The sequence below is a fragment of the Acinonyx jubatus genome, chromosome B4 (genome assembly GCF_027475565.1).
Source record: "Acinonyx jubatus isolate Ajub_Pintada_27869175 chromosome B4, VMU_Ajub_asm_v1.0, whole genome shotgun sequence".
Taxonomy (NCBI): Eukaryota; Metazoa; Chordata; class Mammalia; order Carnivora; family Felidae; genus Acinonyx; species Acinonyx jubatus.
In genome coordinates, this window is record NC_069387.1 from 136517946 (window position 1) to 136538551 (window position 20606).

Consider the following 20606-nt stretch of genomic DNA (forward strand, 5'->3'; position numbering starts at 1 on the left):
GCTCCTACACCTTGCTCGCTCTTTTCTTGCTAAACAAGTAACATTTTTTGATTTTTTTCTCCTGTTAGATGTACATGTGAAAAAAAGCGTACCGGTGGTGGCATTTCATAAGCCTTGCAAGGCCGCCGTTTAGTCGCACTTCTGGCGTGACCCCTGGCTCTGCTGCTCTGGGTAAAGTGCTCAGCCCGTAGTGCCTCAACTCTCTCGTGTGTGTTAGTTGTCTGCCCCTGCGTCACAGCATCGCCACAAACCCAGTGCTTAAAACAACACACACTTGTTCATGTCTGTTGTCTTACGGTTCCTGTGGGTCAGGAGTCTGGGCGTGTCTTAGCTTGGGGTCTCCCCGGGGGCCAGTCAGGTGATATCTGGGCTGCAGACTCATCTGCGGCTCGACTGGGAAAGGATCAGCTTCCAGACTCACGTGGCTGCCGGCAGGATTCGGTTGCTTGTAGAGCCGGGGCCTCGGTTTCCTGCCGGTTCTCAGCCACCCTCATCCGAGAACGGCCCTTTCCATGTGCGGCTCTCAGTGTGGTAGCAGGGAGAGCGTCTCCTGGTGGGAGGGGTTGTGCTCTCAGGTGACAGAATTGTGCAAAGCAGGTCGCGGGGCTGCCCACACTCAAGGGGGTGAGGTCACACCAGGAGGTGGGGGACACAGGGCCATCTTGGGTCTGTCTGCCGCATCCTCAGAAAGTGGGGGAGTAAGCATACCCACCTCCAAGATTAGGGGGGCACTTGGGGCACCCAGGGGCTCAGTCGGTTGAGCATCCGACTTCGGCTCAGGTCACGATCTCATGGTCCGTGAGTTTGAGCCCCACGTTGGGCTCTATCCTTATAGCTCAGAGCCTGGAGCCCGCTTCGGATTCTGTGTCTCCCTCTCTCTCTGCCCCTCCCCCACTCACACTCCGTCTCTGTCTCTCTCAAAACTAAATAAGCATTAAAAAAACATTAGAAAAAAGAACTAGAGGGGGATTAGAGGAGCTAAGTGAAGGTGGTCAGGATGATGAGCATTTAATAAACGTTAGCTGCTATCGCCGTGAGGTTGCTTTCTGAAGCCCACATACGCACCGTGGCATTCGGGGCCGTCCCCAGGGGCTCCTTCCTGCCCTCCTTCGCCCTCAGTGGCCCCCAGAATGCACTCGTGTGTTTCTGCTCTGTCCGTCTGTGCAGACCATACCCTTGTGGAGTCCTTCCATCCACGAGTTTGTGGGGCTGACGCGGGTCATTTGCTCCCAGCCTGCCTCAGGCCTGGCCGTCGTGTGACAGCCACAGAGGCTTTTGCTCCTGGCCTGAGGCCTCTGACCTGGTGGGCACTGCAGACACGGCCCCTTGCACTGCGTGGGTGCCCGTTGTGGGTGCCCCGGCTCCTCTGGAAACTTCTTCTAGGGCAGGCTGACCTGTCTCTGGGTGCCCTGCCTAGGGGACAAGGGCCATGTCGGCAATGACTGAAAGGTGGCCTGAGCCCCATCCTTGGGTGCCCCTGGGGCTATCTGCGCAACACCCTCTGCAGGGGTGAGGGCCAGAGCAAGTACAGTCACCTCTCTCGGCCCCCTTGCCTCACCTGTGGCTCTCAGGTTGAGGCTGACCAGTGAGCTGGTGGTGGGAATGCCCCTTCCCCGCCAGGCCTTGTGGTCCTGGGCCGTGTTGTGACTGAGCACGCATGCAAGCGAGTTTCCCACCCTGCTGGTCATCTTTGCTAGAACTTTCCAGCACGGGGTAGAAATCTGCCAGTGAGCTGTACGCATACTTCTGGGTTTTCTTAGCGAGGAGAGGCCTAGCTGGCCTTCACGGCAGCCCAGCTGGCCACACGCTCTGTGTGCTAAACTGTCATAAGTGTGTCCCGCTTGGCTGTTCCCGCTTGTCCCCGTGTGGCCTGAGCTGCTGGCTCCGGGCCCTGAAGCAGGCTTCCCGCCCAGTGATTCTGGGGGAGCCGAGTCTCCTCACGCTGGTGTGGTCTCTGTGCCTTGGCTTCCGTAGCCTGTCCCCACCCTGTCCACGGTGAGGAAAGGCCACGCACAGTTGTGACGCCGTCTCAGGCTTCCCTGGTGCCCAGGCGGGGCTGTGACTGCTGAGAGGTGCTAGGGTCTGCGAGAGGGGTCCTGTCCCGCGCGGACCCTGCTCCGTGTCCGTCCTCTGTGCCACCGTGTGGACTTGTCCGGCGTTGCTTCCAGCCTCAGCGGGCGATGTGCCGTCGCGGGAGCACGCGTCAGCCCTCTGGTGTCCGCGCAGGAGAAATGCCAGATGGTGCCGTGGGCCAAGTGACTTTTGTCTTTTGCTCTTGTTTGAATATTCTTTCCAGGTCTCCCTGGAAGGCTGTTGGTGTAAGATGAAAACCGTGTGTGAATGCGTGTGCGTGAAGGTGTTACTCATTCGGCAGACATTTATCTGCTGCCCGGTGGGACGGGCTCCATGCCAAGGTGCCCCTCCCCTTACGTGGAGTGGGCCCCGTGGGGGGCGTCCCAGGGTGGGCCCTGTGGGGGCCAGGATTCCAGGGCCAGCTGTGCTGCGTGCCGATCGTGGGCCCCACGTGAGGAGGCTTCCCCGTCCCGGTCCCGGGCCCCCCGCTGCAGAACTGGCTTGGTAACTTACCCACCTGGGAACGTAGACCACCAGCTCAGTGATGTCCAGGCGGGACAGGGGTGTGCCTCCTTGGGCGCAAGGCTCGTTCTTGTTCTGCAGGCTCGACTTGTTTGGAACGATGCGGCTCATGCTTGTCACGCCTGGGCCCCACGCCTTCGTGGCGTGAGGCCCATCCAGCAGTTGTCTCCTGTAAGGACAGGGGGGCTCAGCTCCTCCTGGGTCCTTGGCCTGGGTCCTCGAACGGCTCGTGGGAGTGTGTGTGAGGGGGAGCTGCTGGAGTAGGGCGTCGCGGATGGTGATCGCTTTCCAGGGGTTAAAAAAACATCCATTAAAACAAAAATCCCCAAAACCAAGCGCGTGGATACAGAGAACGGATCCGTGGTTGTCAGAGGCGGGGGTGGGGGTGGGTGAGATGGGTGAGGGGGGGTCAAAACAAAGTCACGGGACGTGATGTGCAGTATGGGGTCTACAGTTCCAGTGCGCCGCACACGTCAGAGATGCTAAGAGATCTTAGGAGTCTTATTACAAGAAAAGAAAACTTCTAATTATGTACGGTAACAGGTTGTTAACCAGACTTGATGGGGTGAGTGTTTTGTAATATTTACAAATATGCGGTCACTGTTCAAGTATCGTAGACCTGGAACTAGGACAATGTTATACGTTAGTTCTACCTGATTTAAAACGACGTGTTTGCCTTACGAGGGAAATTCAGAGCATTCACCCACACAACTCCCTCTCCCCTCCCACCTCCCTGCCACACTCCCTTCCTTCTCTCCGTCACCCATCCATCCAATGTGCACCTGCTTCTCATCCCCCCCTGCCCCCCCCATCCCTACACCGCCAAGGGAGTGCTCCCTGAGACAGTCCTGGGCAGCCACGTGTCCCCTGTGCCCACGGGCGTGGAGGGCCAGCTGTCCCCTGTGAGAGTCAGCTCGTGCGGGAGGGCAGCGCCTGGGGGTCGCCGACAGACGGCAGTTGCTCGTGAGTCGGTAAGATATTCAGATAAATTGGAATTTTATGAAAAAGTCAAGAAGAATTAGTATTTTTTAGCATTTGTATTTTTAATATCAAGGAAATATTGGCCGTGTAGCTTTTGAGTGAATGTGTGTACATTTTAAAGTGTCTGACGTGTTTACTTTTGGCTTTACCGCCTGTTCAATTTTCTTGCAGATTTTTGAAAGGATATTGTTTATTTGGGCAATCCGTCACCCTGCCAGTGGATATGTCCAGGGGATCAATGACCTCGTCACCCCTTTCTTTGTCGTCTTCATGTGCGAACACATAGGTAAGACCGCATCATGATGCTTTCTCTCACAGGCATTGACCACGAACTTTGGTGGCCTTACCGTGTCACTGTGTGTAATTACACCCATACTGAGAATTGCTGTTAATGTTATAATGACAACTAATAATGGAGACTGATAGTTCTCTCATTTCTGCCAGCTTTGAAAAAAGTCTCTAAATCCACTCGCTTAACTACTGGAGACGTTAAGATGCAGCTTTTATTACTGCCATCATCTGTTTTAATAATACGTGAGGAGAAGCGTGATCTCTTGGAGCAGCATCGTTTTGTTCTGATGGCCAGAGCGCCGCCTTTCAGGGTGTGGATTTGAGTGGATCGGGTCAAGGGGATAGGATGGTAGTTGAATGTCCGGCTTACAAGCTAAAACCTGGATGGACCCTCTTCCATCATATTCTGCGGCACACTGTCTCCTTCCTACCTTTGATCCACCAGTAACGGCTCATTTTATGGGAAGTTTAACGACATGCAAATCAGCCGGTTTAATGGAGACTTAGGTCGGGTGACGGGGTTTCTCTTTGAGGTGTGCGTATTTTTCTCCCATTTATGTCACAGCGGCCAACTGTAACGTAACCTGCCTTGAACATATGTTACATTAAAAACAAAATCGTGATTAGGACCTAAGTGCGGGATCTATGTTTTAGTTTCTCTGTGGGTAAGAAATAGACAAACACCGAAGGAGGGATTTCCTGTTTGGTTATAGCATTTTTACTTAAAACCGATTTTAATTTGTCTCCACACGAACCCTCGTGACTTGACGTTTGTCTGTCTTTATGAGATTGTGTGTTTAGCCACTTCAGTCTCCAGTGTGCTTCAGATGCTCGTCGTTGCTGTGCTCTGAGAGATGAGGTCTGGCCAGGAAGGATTATCCTCTCAGGACGAGAACGTGCCCATTCAGTGCATTTTATTGCAACCTCTCACACTTTGTTTGAGTTGCTGATTGCATAGGAGGACTTTCCATTGCTAAGCGACTAATGAGAACAGCCTCCGCTCCCTCCCTAATCATCTCTTAAGTAGGGGAGCGGCGGCTGCAGAGAGCAGAGAGCACTCGCCTTCCTGCTTCTTACTCCCTCATTTGACAGATAATGAAAATGTTCCTAACGATCCTAGAGCAGTAGGACCTGTCGGTAGACTTCGGAGTTGTTAATTGAAAGAAGAAGTTCAGCTGAGATGTGATTAGAGAATTGATATTCTGTGCTAAATAGACCGTTTAATTAATGTGGTAAGTAAGTTTGTCTTAACTGCTTTACCACCAACTTGTGTCGTAAGACCCGAGCGATCCTGTCTGCATTTGCCTGAATTATCAGCGAGATAGGGTGAAGGGACATGGGATAATCGAGAGGAACTGGGGAAAATGGAATTTGTGTCCTCAGTTAAGCTCAGAGAGACTGTGCCTGCCTTCCTGTACCTGCCCTCCCCCCACCAGCATACACACACACACGCACACGCACACGCTGAGTGGATGTACCGGGTGGTTTTGGAACACTTGTGTGAAACACACCATTCATTTCTGGCAGTTGACCATGTCGTTAAGTGCACATACTGGACTTTTTGGTCCTGGCTTTCAGATACGACTGGTGGACTTGGGTCCTTTTAGGTCTTGCCGCCCAGGCTTGAGAGTGTTCATCGTGCTGGTCCAAGTACACGTCTTGTTACCGTGTACAGCCTCATGTCTGTGTGAGTGGCCTGGAGCTCTGCCCAGCAGCCTCCTGGGCAGAAGTGCGGTCATTCACAGAGACCTTCCCGGAGCACGTGCCGCAGTGCTCGTCTTGTGCAGAGCACCGGGGAGAGGAGACCATGTCCGTCCACGTCACCAGTGTCACACGGGCACCTTCTGGCCCTCTGCAGGGTGGTAGGGATGCGGTTCCCTGCCCCCTTGGAGCCCGTGGTTCCGGCTGGAAGACAGGTTTGAAATGCGTCGCGAAGACGTTGAACGAAAATGATCAGATCCAGCTGGAACCCCCGAGGTGTCAGGGGGTGCAGGCTAGGGGTCGGAGGAGCCCTCCCAGATGGTGACATTCCCAGTGTGCCTTGTGGGATGGGCAGGGGTGTCCTGTGGAGAGAGTGGCGGGGGTGCGGTGGAGCGGCTGGAGGAGGTGCTGTGATCTGGGGACGCTGGTGACTGAGGACAGACAGAGCCACTGGGGGGACACTGGAAAGTCTGGGTGAGTCCCAGTGTACAGGAGCACGGGCGAGCCCCCGGTGGCATGCAGCTAAAGGGTGCCGTGCTCAGGTCCTGTCTGGCCTCGTCCACTCTGGCCATGGGGAGGTGCTCTGGGGTGCTCGCAGGCGGGTTGGGGGGCGTACACCGTCAGCCAGCGGGTTGTGTGCTGTCTTGTGGGGGGTTTTAAGCAGGTAAACCTTAGATGCTGGGCTTGCTGAATATCTTGAAGCTAAGATTTTTCCTTCCGAGGGTGGAACTTGGTGACAGGACCCTGTGGCTTGGATTCCTGAGCGTCCCAGCAGGACTTTGGGGTCAGCATCCTGTTCTAACACGACTGTCAGACTCTTGAAGTGCCGGTGGCATGGGGAGTAGCCCGCATGTGACCGCCTCCCCAAAGCTGCACTTTACTCATTTCTCGGGGTGGGCCTGTGTTGCTCTGGTTTTCCTCTCTTCTGAGCGGAACTCTGGGAAACGGTCCCTGTTAACCGAGGGGATGAGAAGCCCTCTGGCGTGAGATCCATCCAGGGGCCTCAGGCTGTGCCGGGCAGCACTGCCAGGCCTGATAGGAGCTGGACTTTTACCCTGGAGTGTTTGTTGTGGGTCCCCAGCTCCGGGCCTGCTGTGCACCTGCTGGTTCACGAGGGAGGAGGGGAATCTGACACAGAGCTCCAGTGACCGCGATGTCCCAGGCGGGGAGCAGGCATGGGGAGCAGCAAGCATCCTGACTTTGCAGGTCCTGAAAGAGAGGGATGGGAAGTGAACGGCAGCTCACACATCTGGGGCTGACAGACGGGCTCTGATTTGGACCTGGGCTCATCAAGTAGATCGAGTGCTTCCTGGATGTTCTTGGCAGAGGGTTGGTTCGTCTTCATCAAGAGGCCGGCCAGGATGATGAGGGACAGGAACAACTTGCAGAGAGGAAAGAAATGCTCAGGGAACACGGGAAAACCGGAAGCAAGGGGGGAAGCAGGCGCAGCCTGCATATGGGACGGCGTGGAGGTGGTCCAGTGGCCCTGACTGGTCTCACGGGGCCGTCAGTGCCACCCTGGGATGGATCAGAGACACATGCCACCAGCTGAGGTCTCCTTGCGGAGCACCTCACGCCCCTGGGGAAAGGCAGTTTGGTCCCACTTTCGGACGATACACATCCCCAAATGCAGGTTCAGCACACGTACATGTGCACGCTCACACAGGCACACACAGACACGCGTGCCCGTGCACACACACGGTGCCCGCTGGCCACAACCTCTCCAAGTAAACGTGGAACAGATCCTTGACTACCTTCGAATGGGCCCATCGTCTTGGGCGGGCTCTGGAGGTGCCATCAGCCTCAGGAAGGAAGGTTGGGGGAGGAGGTCAGGAGGCTTCTCATGATCTCAGAGGTAGGGGTAGCAGGGTGCAGAGCTCCTCCAGACGTGGAGCGTGGTAAATATAGCCGCTTAGGCGGCACCAAAGCCTAGGGGCTCCCCGTGAGTGGGGTGTTGCAACCGGAGTGTATAATGTGCTCAGAACAGTCATGAAGAGGGCTCTGTGCCAGGAAGGTTTGGGAATTTATGAATTTAAGGCGTTGAAGCCTCAGGGGTAAGAAGCCGTAGGCGCTTGGGTGCTGGGTTTGCTGCACGTGCATGAGCCGTTGTAGGTCTGAGCCACGGCTGGGAGCCGGGTCTTGCAGACTGCCTCCGTGACCCAGAGGCCTGGTGGAGTGCCTGGGGCTGTCCAGCCCGCACCCCTGCTAGGGGTTTCGCCTCCCTCCTGAAACAGCATGGGACACGTTCTTGTTGTACCTTTTGGAAGGTCACTACATCTTTGGCCTTAGTTCAGGTCCCCGAGGAAGGCAGGTGTAGGGTGAGGCTGAGAGAAGACGGGACAGGGCGCACAGGGAGGCATCGCGGGCTGACGGGAGCGGGCCCAGAGACAGGCCAAGGCAGGGCCGGCCCCATGAGGCGGTGAGGAGGGTGACGCAGAGGGCGTGGGGGTGACTGGAGCAGGGGAGGTGAAGTCTGGCCTGTTCCCGGGGTCCCGGGCACCAAGGGAGGTGTGCTGTCATTGTCCCGGGCAGGCTGTAGCCTAGAAGCAGGTGGTTGAGAGGCAAGACGACACCTGTGGGCTAGGACACGTCTGTCTGGAGCGTGGGAAAGAGGGTTGCGTTGGTGGTGGTACTGGGAGTTGTTGCCCTGGCGTGGCTGCTGAGCATCGCGGGTCTGGAGGTGCTTCTCCAGGGGCAGAGTCCCACGTGGGACCTGAACGTGGCAGCCGTCCTCCTGTCCCGCGGGGAGGTTTGCGGCTCTTTCCCATGAGGGAGCCTGGCTGCCTGGGTTCAGAGCCGGGTTCTGCCCCTCACCCGCCGCACGGGGCCTTTGTGTAGACGTGGGAACTGGGGACGGAATGGCACCGATGGCCGTGGTTGCCGTGTGGCCCGAGCGAGTTCCCATGTGAAGAGCTCAGAGCCCCGGGTGCGAGTGCTGCGTGTCCAGGAAGTGTGCTGCTGCGGCTGTAGTTGTCGTGTCCCTTCGCTGTCTCGGCCCGTGGCTTTCCTCCTTGGGTCCACGTTCCGGGGACAGAAAGGGGGAACTGGTGAAGGACACAGGCCAGAGGCCAAAGGGCCCTGCCAGTGGAGCCTGTCCGTTCCCAGGGCCTTCCTGAAACGGCTCTGCTGGCTGCAGGGGTGCTGCTGAGCGAGACTCTCGCCGTCCTCCCCTGGAGGGCAGGGGACGGGAGGGGCAGCGGGGCAGGCGGGGATGTGTGTGCCAAGAGGGACAAGGGGCGGTGGTGGAATCAGGGAAGAAGTGGTTTTAGAGGCAGGAAGAAGGCCTGGGGCGACGTGTCCCCCAAATCAAGGGAGGGGACAGTTTCAGGGAGGCAGTGGTCCGTGGATTCCGGTGCCACAGAGGTGCAGACTGGGGACTGACCGAAGGGCTGGCCGGTGAGCGTGGTCTGCCCAGACTGGGCCGCAGAGCGGTGGCCGGTCGGTCTGGACACAGGTCGACTGCCCTGCGCATGGGAGTGGCCGAGCGGGAGCTCCTCACCAGGAGCGTTGGACAGGGTCCTCCACGGGCCTGTCACGTCCTTGGGTAACTGGCGGCTGGTCTTATTGATCTGGAGTTGAGCTGCGACGCTGTGTCGGGTTCCAGTGTGCGGCACGGCGATTTGGTATCTGTGTGGGCCGCGGGATGATCACCGCTGAGGGTCTGTTTGCCTCCGTCACCACAGACAGTTCCAGAATCGCTTTTGCTGGCGATGAGATCTTTTCCGTCTCTTGGCATAGCACCTTTCAGATAACGCATCATAGTGTTAACTGGGGTCCCTGGGACTTTATTTCGTAGCTGGACGTTTGTACCTTTGACCCCCTTCGCCCATCTTGCCCCCGCCCCTGCCCCAACCTTCTTTCAGAGAACTTTTCATCGTGGAAAGTGTTCACATCTGAAGCTCACAGAACACTAGCTCGAGGAAGCTCCACGTACCGTCTTCTGGCTCGAGGATCGTCCGCGGTCCACTTCCTTGTGTCCTCTCCTTCCACCCGCTCCTGACCCCCACCCAGTTACTGCTGTTAGTCCTGTTCCCTGACCCCCACCCAGTCACTGTTACTACTTAAAAAATAGCTTTATTGAAATATGGTTTCAATACCACAAAACTCACCCACCTTGAGTGAAAAGTTCAGTGGTATTTAGAATATTCGCACAGTGCAACTATCACCACAATTTAAGAATACTTGCACCATCCTATACTGACGGGGGTCCCTCCCCGTCTGCCCCCTCCGCCAGCCCTGCATGAACGCTGATCTGCTTTCTGCCTACACAGATTGCCTCTTTTGGACGCTTCGTGTAAATGGAATCGCACGATGTGGGACGTTCAAGGTCCACACGTGTACCATGAGTGAGCCCTTCCGGCCTCTTTATAGTCAGATGACCTCTCCTTATACTATAGGACACATTTTGTTTATCCCTAGTTCCACGGACAGACGTTTGCGTTCTTTATTCTTTTTGCTTATTATGAATAACGCTGCAGTGAACCTGTGTGTGCAAGTTTTAGACTGAACGTGTTTTCGTTTCTCTTGGCTACAGACCTTGAGGTCATAGGGGCTGTGCCATCTGACACCCCCGCCCCCCTCCCCCCCGCCAGTGTGGGAGGGTTCCCGTTGGCCCACGTCCTTGCTGACACCGGTACTGTGTTTTATTTATCAAATGCGGTGGACGTTACGTTAATGTCCCCTACTACCGCTGACTACTGGGAGTCCCTGCCGTGTTCTGTCTCTTCTCCTCGGAGCCCTGTCGATTCGGCTCCTTGAAGCAGGGACTGTGTCTTTTGGGCACCGTGCTTGGCACAGAGTGCAAGTTCAGCACGCCCCGTATTGAGCCGGGTCCCTGCGGAGTTCTGTGCATTGGTTGGGCAGTTAGAAAACCCGCTCTTCTCGACAAGGGCAACCTGTGCCTCTGTCTCTTTGCAGCTGGGCAGGGAGGGCTGGGGAAGAGGGCCGGGGAGGGCTCCATCCCTGCACTCACCCCTCCCACCGGAGGGGGCGCTGCTTGGCTTGGGGAGAGTCTTGCACCGGCCCGGGCCCCACTTCTGTGGAGTCACGGTGGAGGCACCGTGTCCGCTGTTCAGGGACTTCCCGTGGTGAGCCCTCCTGCACGCCGCCTCCTGTCCTCGGCCGGGTCTTGGGGCCGCCCGCGCCTCTTCCCTGGGCTGCTGGTTGGGAAGCAGATCTGGCTCCAGTGTCTTTCCCTCTGGGTGTGGGTCCACATGTGGGTCCTGCTGGATCTGCACTGGGGGGCGGGGGTAGGGCTCCCCTGGCCATGAGCCTGAGCTGTGTTTTTCCACCTGACCTCGGGGTTGCGCCCCTGATGGTGGCTTGTTACTGATTTCTGTGGTTCCTGTGCCTGTGTGTGTCCCTAGCAGGCGAGCACGGGATGGGACCGGCCTGCATCGGCCCTCCGGGGTACCGGCTGTTTGGGCGTCGTTCCTCTTTTTTCTGTGCCTTGTAATTGCTTAGTCAAGAGTATATTGTATGTAAAATTCTGTTTTGTGCTTTTTCCCCATTTAACCTTACAATGAGCTTTCCCTTATAGTATTAAGAAATCTTTGTAAAGATCATTTCTACCTCTCGCACATAATATTCTATCGAGATAATACAACATAATTCATGAAACCCTTCTATTGTTGTTGGACTTTTTTTTTTTAGGCTGTTTCCCTCCAGGCATGGTGTAATTTTAAAGTACAGCCTGTATTTTTTCAAGCCGCAACCGTCATATTCCTTTTAACAGAAAACGTCAAATTTGATTTAAAATTAAGAACCATTGCCTCACCTTGCCTTGTGCAGTTTAAGCACATTTAGTTGAAGTGTTTGCAGCAGAGCAAAACCCAAGCAGCACACCCCCCCCCCCCCCCCCCGCCCAACATCTATGCTGTTATGTTTGGAAACGGTCCTGGCACATCGGATGGACGCTCAGGCTGGTTGCTTACGGATTGGGTCCCGCGGGAACAACGGGCGGGCGGCGTCTTGGACGGTGAGGCGTGTTTGTCCCTTGGTTCTTAGTATCAGCACTTGTAAGCTTTGATCAGCTCTATTTTGTATGTCGTTTTCTCTTAAAAGAAATTAAAGCAAATGTGAGAAGGAACTGGAATAAACAGTGTATTTGCTTAAGAATATTGAGAACGTGTATTTTTATATTCCCATATGTAAGTCAGAATCTCAGAAGTACAGGTGGTTTTTCAGCCTGTTAGTTTTTCCCGGAGAAGACGTTCAGCACGCGCTTCGAGGGGACCAGGGTGCGTGGCGCTGGGCCTCGTGGACAGCGGCCGGGAAGCGAGGCCCCACAGCTGCTCGGGACACGTGGGGTTTGCGACTCACTGAGTGGTAGCGGTGTGGCCCTTCTCTTGCCTGTTTCCACTCTCAGGGTGTAAACTGGGCTGTGGTGACGGTGGGGGAGAAAGTTGCTGCTACTGAATTAGTTTTGGAAATCGTTGCCCTGACTTTCCTTGTTTGCATTTGAGTCTTATCTCCTCGCACTTGGGTTTCTCCACACGTTCCGTGAACCGGAGCGGCTGCGAGGCGCATCTCCTGCCTGGCTTCCTTAAGTGTTCGTTGTGGCTCGGGTACCTTGTGTCCTCGGTTGTTCCCAGAAACCATCTGAAGATGGGGTTTCCTGTGGCAGTTCTGGTTCCATGTGGGGAACGTGGGGGCAGGGGGCCCAGGAACCAGGCTGTTAGTCCCAGAAAGGGGAGGGTGTGCGTTTTGCGGCCCCTGCGGTGACGATCAGGTGCCATGTCCTTGCAGAGCCTGTGACTCACGTGGAGTCATATTTTCTATTTAGAAACATGTTGATAAATTAATGGATTTCTTGTCAAAATTTAGAAAACTCAGTAACAGTGTGGGTCCACGTCCCAGAAGCTGTCACTGGGACATTTGCTAATTTCTTTATGGTCTTTTTGTCAGTGTCCTTTTTTTACACGGTAGGAATTATGTTATGCATGCACATTTTAATATTGCTTTTTGCTTAATATCTAAGCATTTTCCAAAGTCACTCAACTTTGTTTGAAGTGTCCTTTTCACAAGTAGGAACACAGGACTTTCAGTAATGGGTGGGGAACGGGACAGAAGGTCAGCAAGCAGCTAGGAGGAACACTAGCAAACCGAACTCCCGCTAGACCTAACAGTGGCAGGACACACACCCTTCTCAGGCGCACGTGGAACAGACCACGTGCCGGGCCATAGAGCGAGCCTCGGGATGTTGGAGAGGATGGGGGTCCTACCCAGAGCGCTCTCTGACCTTAGGGACACTCGGGTGTCAGTAACAGCGGGCAGTATGAAGAGACTGACATGGGAATAAGCAGTGTGTCAGAAAAGAGATCATAAGGAAACTTTGAAGCACGTCTGAGATGAATGAAAATGAAAACACAGACGTACGGAACATGGCGACAGTTGCGCTTCAAGAGAACCTGTGGCTCTAAGTGACTATATTAGAAAGAACATCTCAAAGCACGACCTTAACTCTTTAATTTTAGGAAGCATGAAAAGAAGCGCAAACACACTGAAACAAATGGAAGGAAACAAAGACTAGAGCAGAAATAAGTGAAGACTAGAAAAACACTGGAGAAAATCAACCCCAAACCGAAGTTTTGGGAATATCCAGAAATATCCACAAAGTGGGCATACTGTTGGCTAGACTGGCCGAGAAGAACAGAAGGACGTGTACCACTAAGGTCATGAGTGGTCTTTTTAAAAATTTAATTTAATTTAATTTTTAGTTTTTTATTTGATTTTTTATTTTTTAAAACTTACATCCAACTTACTTAGCATCTAGTGCAACAATGATTTCAGGAGTTGATTCCTTAGTGCCCCTTGCCCATTTAGCCCATCCCCCCTCCCACACCCCCCTCCAGCAACCCTCAGTTTGTTCTCCATATTTGAGTCTCTTATGCTTTGTCCCCCTCCCTGTTTTTATATTATTTTTGTTTCCCTTCCTTTATGATCCTCTGTTTTGTCTCATAAAGCTCTCATAAGAGTGAAGTCATATGATATTCACCTTTCTCTAATTTCACTTAGCATAATACCCTCCAGTTCCATCCACATAGTTGCAAATGGCAAGATTTCATTCTTTTTGATTAGCAAGTAATACTCCATTGTGGTGTGTGTATATATATATATATATACACACACCACAGTTTCTTTATCCATTCACCCATCAATGGACATTTGGGCTCTTTCCATACTTTGGCTATTGTCGATAGCGCTGCTATAAACATTGGGGTGTGTGTGTCCCTTCGAAACAGCACACCTGTATCCCATGGATAAATGGCTACTAGTGTAATTGCTGGGTCGTAGGGTAGTTCTATTTTTAGTTTTTTGAGGAACCTCCATACTGTTTTCCAGAGTGGCTGCACCAGCTTGCATTCCCACCAGCTGTACCAAAGGGTTCCCCTTTCTCTGCATCTTTGCCCAACATCTGTTGTTGTCTGAGTTGTTAGTGTTAGCTATTCTGATAGGTGTGAGGTGGTATCTCATTGTGGTTTTGATTTGTATTTCCCTGATGAGGAGTGACGTGGAGCATTTTTTCATGTGTCGGTTGGCCATCTGGATGTCTTCTTTGGAGAAGTGTCTATTCATGTCACTTGCCCATTTCTTCACTGGATTATGTGTTTTTTGGGTGTTGAGTTTGAGAAGTTCTTCATAGATTTTGGATACCAGCCCTTTATCTGATATGTCATTTGCAAGTATCTTTTCCCGTTCCATCGGTTGCCTTTTAGTTTTGCTGATTGTTTCCTTCTCTGTACAGAAGCTTTTATCTTGATGAGGTCCCAGTAGTTCATTTTTGTTTTTGTTTCCCTTGCCTCCGGAGACGTGTTGGGTAAGAAGTTGCTGCGGGCAAGATCAAAGAGGTTCTTGCCTTCTTTCTCCTCAAGGATTTTGATGGCTTCCTGTCTTACATTGAGGTCTTTCATCCATTTTGAGTTTATTTTTGTGTCTGGTGTAAGAAAGTGGTCCAGGTTCCTTTTTCTACATGTCGCTGTCCAGTTTTCCCAGCACCACTTGCTGAAGAGACTGTCTCTATTCCATTGGATATTCTTTCCTGCTTTGTCAAAGATTAGTTGGCCATACATTTGTGGGTCCATTTCTGGGTTCTCTATTCTGTTCCATTGATCTGAATGTCTGTTCTTGTGCCAGTACCATACTGTCTTGATGATTACAGCTTTGTAGTATAGCTTGAAGTCTGGGATTGTGATGCCTCCTGCTTTGGTTTTCTTTTTCAAGATCGCTTTGGCTATTCAGGGTCTTTTCTGGTTCCATACAAATTTTAGGATTGTTTGTTCTAGCTCTGTGAAGAATGCTGATGTTATTTTGATAGGGATCGTATTGAACATGTAGATTGCTTTGGGTAGTATTGACATTTTAACAATATTTGTTCTTCCTATCCAGGAGCATGGAATCTTTTTCAATTTTTTTGTGTCTTTTCAATTTCTTTCATAAGCTTTCTATAGTTTTCAGCATGTCGATTTTTCACCTCTTTGGTTAGATTTATTCCTAGGTATTTTATGGTTTTTGGTACAACTGTAAATGGGATCGATTCCTTGGTTTCTCTTTCTTTGCTTCATTGTTGGTGTATAGGAATGCAACCGATTTCTGTGCGTTGCTTTTATAATCTGTAACTTTGCTGAATTCATGAATCAATTTTAGCAGTTTTTTGGTGGAATCTTTTGGGTTTTCCATGTAGAGTATCATGTCATCTGCAAAGAGTGAAAGTTTGACCTCCTCCTGGCTGATTTGGATGCCTTTTATTTCTTTGTGTTGTCTGATTGCAGAGGCGAAGACTTCCAATACTATGTTGAATAACAGTGGTGAGAGTGGACATCCCTGTCTTGTTCCTGACCTGAGGGGGAAAGCTCTCAGTTTTTCCCCATCGAGGAGAATATTAGCATTGGGTCGTTCATATATGGCTTTTATGATCTCGAGGTATGCTCCTTCTATCCCTACTTTCTTGAGGGTTTTTATCAAGAAAGGGTGCTGTAATTTGTCAGATGCTTTCTCTGCATCTATTGAGAGGATCATATGGTTCTTGTCCTTTCTTTTATTGATGTGATGAATCACATTGTTTTGTGGATATTGAACCAGCCCTGCATCCCAGTTATAAATCCTGCTTGGTCGTGGTGAATAATTTTTTTAATGTATTGTTGGAGCCGGTTGCCTAATATCTTGTTGAGGATTTTTGCATCCATGTTCATCAGGGAAATCGGTCTATAATTCTCCTTTTTAGTGGGGTCTCTGTCTGGTTTTGGAATCAAGGTAATGCTGGCTTCATAGAAAGAGTTTGGAAGTTTTCCTTCCATTTCTATTTTTTGGAACAGCTTCAAGAGAATAGGTGTTAACTCTTTCTTAAATGTTTGGTAGAATTCCCCTGGAAAGCCATCTGGCCCTGGATTCTTGTTTTTTGGTAGATTTTTTATTACTAATTTGATTCCTTACTGGTTTTGGGTCTGTTCAGATTTTCTATTTCTTCCTGTTTCAGTTTTGGTAGTATATATGTTTCTAGGAATTTGTCCATTTCTTCCAGATTACCCATTTTATTGGCATATAATTGCTCATAATATTCTCTTACTATTGTTTTTATTTCTGCTGTGTTGGTTGTGATCTCTCTTCTCTCATTCTTGATTTTATTTATTTGGGTCCTTTCCTTTTTCTTTTTGATCAAACTGGCTAGTGGTTTATCAATTTTGTTAATTCTTTCAAAGAACCAGCTTCTGGTTTCGTTGGTCTGTTCTGTTTTTTTGGTTTCGATAGCATTAATTTCTTGTCTAATCTTTTATTATTTCCTGTCTTCCGCTGGTTTTGGGTTTTATTTGCTATTCTTTTTCCAGCTCCTTAAGGTGTGAGGTTAGGTTGTGTATCTGAGATCTTTCTTCCTTGTTTAGGAAGGCCTGGATTGCTATATACTTTCCTCCTATGACAGCCTTTGGTGCGTTGCAGAGGTTTTGGGTTGTGGTGTTATCATTTTCATTGACTTCCATCTACTTTTTAATTTCCTCTTTAACTTCTTGGTTAGCCCATTCATTCTTTAGTAGGATGTTCTTCAGTCTCCAAATATTTGTTCATTTCCAAATTTTTTCTTGTGGTTGATTTCAAGTTTCATAGCGTTGTGGTCTGAAAATATGCACGGTATGATCTCCATCTTTTTGTGCTTACTTAGGGCTCATTTGTGTCCCAGTATATGGTCTATTCTGGAGAACGTTCCATGTGCATTGGAGAAAAGTGTATATTCTGCTGCTTTAGGATGAAATGTTCTGAATATATCTGTTAAGTCCATCTGGTCCAGTGTGTCATTCAAAGCCATTGTTTCCTTGTTGATTTTTTGATTAGATGATCTGTCCATTGCTGTGAGTGGGGTGTGGAAGTCTCCTACTATTATGGTATAACTATCGATGAGTTTCTTTATGTTTGCGATTAATTGGCTTATATATTTGGGTACCTCCACATTTGGCTCAAAAATGTTTGTAATTGTTAGGTCTTCTTGGCCTATAGACCCCTTGATTATGATACAATGCCCTTCTGCATCTCTTGATACAGTCTTTATATTAAAGTCTAGATTGTCTGATATAAGTATGGCTACTCCAGCTTTCTTTTGTTGACCATTAGCATGATAGATGGTTCTCTATCCCCTTATTTTCAATGTGAAGGTGTCTTTAGGTCTAAAGTGGGTCTCCTGTAAATAGCATATAGATGGATCTTGTTTTCTTATCCATTTTGTTACCCTGTGTCTTTTGATTGGAGCATTGAGTCCATTGACATTTAGAGGGAGTACTGTAAGATAGGAATTTATTGCCATTATGATGCTTGTAGAGTTGGAGTTTCTGGTGGTGTTCTCTGGTCCTTTCTAATCTTTGTTGCTTTTGGTATGTGTATATATATATATATATATATATATATATATACAGATATAGATATAGATATAGATATATATGTATATATGTATGTATATATGTATTTTATATACATGTATCTATAGATATCTATAGATAGATAGATATAAATTTTTTTTTCATCTTTTCTCCCTTCAGAGAGTCCCCCTTAAAATTTCTTGCAGGGCTGGTGTAGTGCTCACAAACTCCTTTCATTTTTGTTTGTCTGGGAAACTTTTTCTCTGTCCTTCTATTTTGAATGACAGCCTTGCTGGATGAAGACTTCTTGGCCGCATATTTTTCTGATTCAGCACCCTGGATATATCCCGCCACTCCTTGCTGGCCTGACAAGTTTCTGTGGATCGGTCTGCCCGAAGCCTGATCTGTCTTCCCTTGTCGGTCAGGGACTGTTTTTCCCTTCCTGCTTTCATGATTGTCTCCTTGCCTGAGTATTTTGTGAATTTGACTATGATATGCCTTGTTGATGGTTGGTTTTTGTTGCATCTAATGGGGGTCCTCTGTGCTTCCTGGATTTTGATATCTGTGTCTTTCCCCAGGTTTCAGAAAGTTTTCTGCTATGATTTGCTCCCATAACCCTTCCACCCCTATTTCTCTCTCTTCCTCTTCTGCGACCCCTATGATTCTGATGTTGTTCCTTTTTAATGAGTCACCGATTTCTCTAATTCTTAAGTCGTGCTCTTTTGCCTTAATCTCCCTCTTTTTTTTTCCGCTTCGTTATTCTCTCTAAGTTTGTCCTCTGTATCACTGATTCTCTGTTCTGCCTCATCCATCCTTGCTGGCACTGCATCCATCCATGATTGCAGCTCAGTTAGAGCATTTTTAATTTCATTCTATTTTTTTTTTTACTTCTTTTATCTCTGTAGAAAGGGATTCTAATCTATTTTCGACTCCAGCTAGCATTCTTATTATCATGATTCTAAATTCTGGTTCAGACATCTTGCTTGCATCTGTGTTGGTTAAAACCCTGGCTGTCGTTTCATTGTGCTCTTTCGTTTGGGGTGAATTCCTTCGTTTTGTCATTTTGAAGGGAGAAAAGGAATTAATGAGGGAGAAAAATTAAAATTAAAAATATAAATAAAAAAATATTAAGATTAAAAAGTTAAAAACACACACATATACACATTCAAAAATAGTATAAATGATGGTAGATCCTAGGTGTGTTTTGGTCTGGGTGTTGAAAGTGGTTTGACAGATTAGAGAAAAAAAGGTGGGGGGAAGGAAATTGTTTGAGAATTTGAAAAAATGAATACACTGAAGTAGACTAAAATGAGATGATGGGGTAAAATAGAATATGAAAAAATATACACAAAAGTAAAGAATATAGTAGAAAAAAATTAAAGAAAATATTTTTTTTTCAACGTTTATTTATTTTTGGGACAGAGAGAGACAGAGCATGAACGGGGGAGGGGCAGAGAGAGAGGGAGACACAGAATCGGAAACAGGCTCCAGGCTCTGAGCCATCAGCCCAGAGCCCGACGCGGGGCTCGAACTCCCGGACCGCGAGATCGTGACCTGGCTGAAGTCGGACGCTTAACCGACTGCGCCACCCAGGCGCCCCAAAGAAAATATTTTTAATAAAAATGAAAAAAATGAATTTTTCTTTATTCAAGAAAAAAGAAACGAAAAAGATAAAAAAGATAAAGAAAATGAAAAAAGGAAATCGTTTGAAAATTTGGAAAAGTGAATACACTGTAGTAGACTAAAATAAAATGATGCAAGTAAAATAGAATTTGAGAAAATTTACCTAAAAGCAAAAAATATAGTAAAAAAATCAAAGAACAACATTTTTAATAGAAATTGAAAGTAAAAATGACGTTTTTCCCTTTCTGCATTCAAGAAAAAGAAAAACGAAAAAGAGAGAAAAAGAAAAAAAAGAAATCGTTTGAAAATTTGAAAAGGTGAATACACTGAAGTAGACTAAAATAAAATGATGGAAGTAAAACAGAGTTTGAAAAAATTTACACAAAAATAAAAAATATAGTAATAAAAATTAAAGAAAAATATTTTTAATAAAAATATTGAAGATAATAATGTTTTTTCTTAATGTATTCAAGAAAAAGAAAAGAAGTATAAAAGAGAAAAAAGAAAATTGAATAGATGGACCTGCTAACAGATTGAAGTAAGACTGAAATTACTTCGTTTTCCCCTGGAAGTCAGTCTATGTAGCGCTTTATAGTCCATAAAGTAAGCAGGCGGTGAGACTTGTATTCTTGAACAGCGAAGTTGGCCCAGTTGGTCTGGGCTCAGTGTAATGGCTCCGCTCTCCACTAGATGGAGCTCCTAGCCTACTGGGGTGGATTGTTGTGGCGCTCCTAGGTGCTTATGCGCATGCGCGGGAGCGGTGAAAATGACGCCACCCAGCCACCCGGTCTGTTCTCCCAGATCAGTACTGGTCCTCTGTCTTCAACTTTCGTCCACCTCCCACTTCTTCACTTTCTGTAACCCGGCCCCAGGCAGCACCTCTCTCCCAAGTTTTGTCTCAGACACGGCTGTTTTTCCCGGCCCCTTCCTTCCGAAGGACTGCGGCCTTGAACCGCTCTGCCCCTCTGCGGGAGGGTCTCACCCAGCAATGGCCGAGTGAGCAATGGCCGAATGTCGGCTGCACCCAAGAACGCCCGCTGGGCCCTGCTTCTGCCGTTGCCCCGAGACTGCGGCCAGGTGCCAGCCCGTCCCAGAAAAAGTTCACGAGACAGTGTAGCAGCAGCGTTTCAGGGATTATGGGAAATCACAACACACATCTGGCACCAGGCTTCACCCTGAACGACCTTGTTCCGACACCAGTGAATGTGGCGGCCTTCTGGGGTCTGCCGGGACCAGGTGGTTTCAACAGTCTCCACCAAATGTCCTTCCAGCAGTGGAACTGCTTCTCCCTGTGTGGCTCGAGAACCTCCCGGACCCCACTCTTTTCCTGGGGATTCGCCCTTCCCACCAGAGCACCGCCAGGTAGGGAGCTGCGGAGTGGCAGCCTTTGCGCTCCCTTTGTTTACAGTCTTAATGGAGTTTAAACCCTCTCCTTTCTCCTTTCTCCTTTCTTCCTTTTTGGTTTAGTCCCCGTGGCTGTTTCCAATTTTCCACTTTCTCTCCAGCTGCTTTTGGGGAGGGGTGCTTTTCCCGTATTCTCTCCCCCCTCCCCGTCCCCAGTCTCTGTCCTCTCTC

At 49.4% G+C, this 20606-nt stretch overlaps 1 protein-coding gene across 3 annotated transcripts in view; it reads left to right on the forward strand.

The window, feature by feature from the left end:
• The window catches only part of TBC1D22A (TBC1 domain family member 22A), a 328211-nt gene that overhangs the window by 119013 nt on the left and 188592 nt on the right, over positions 1–20606 (forward strand). For all 3 annotated transcript variants that reach the window (XM_027070417.2, XM_027070418.2, XM_027070422.2), the window contains one exon: positions 3748–3862. In XM_027070417.2, coding sequence (XP_026926218.1) covers positions 3748–3862 — 115 coding nt within the window. The remainder of the gene's footprint in view (positions 1–3747; positions 3863–20606) is intronic.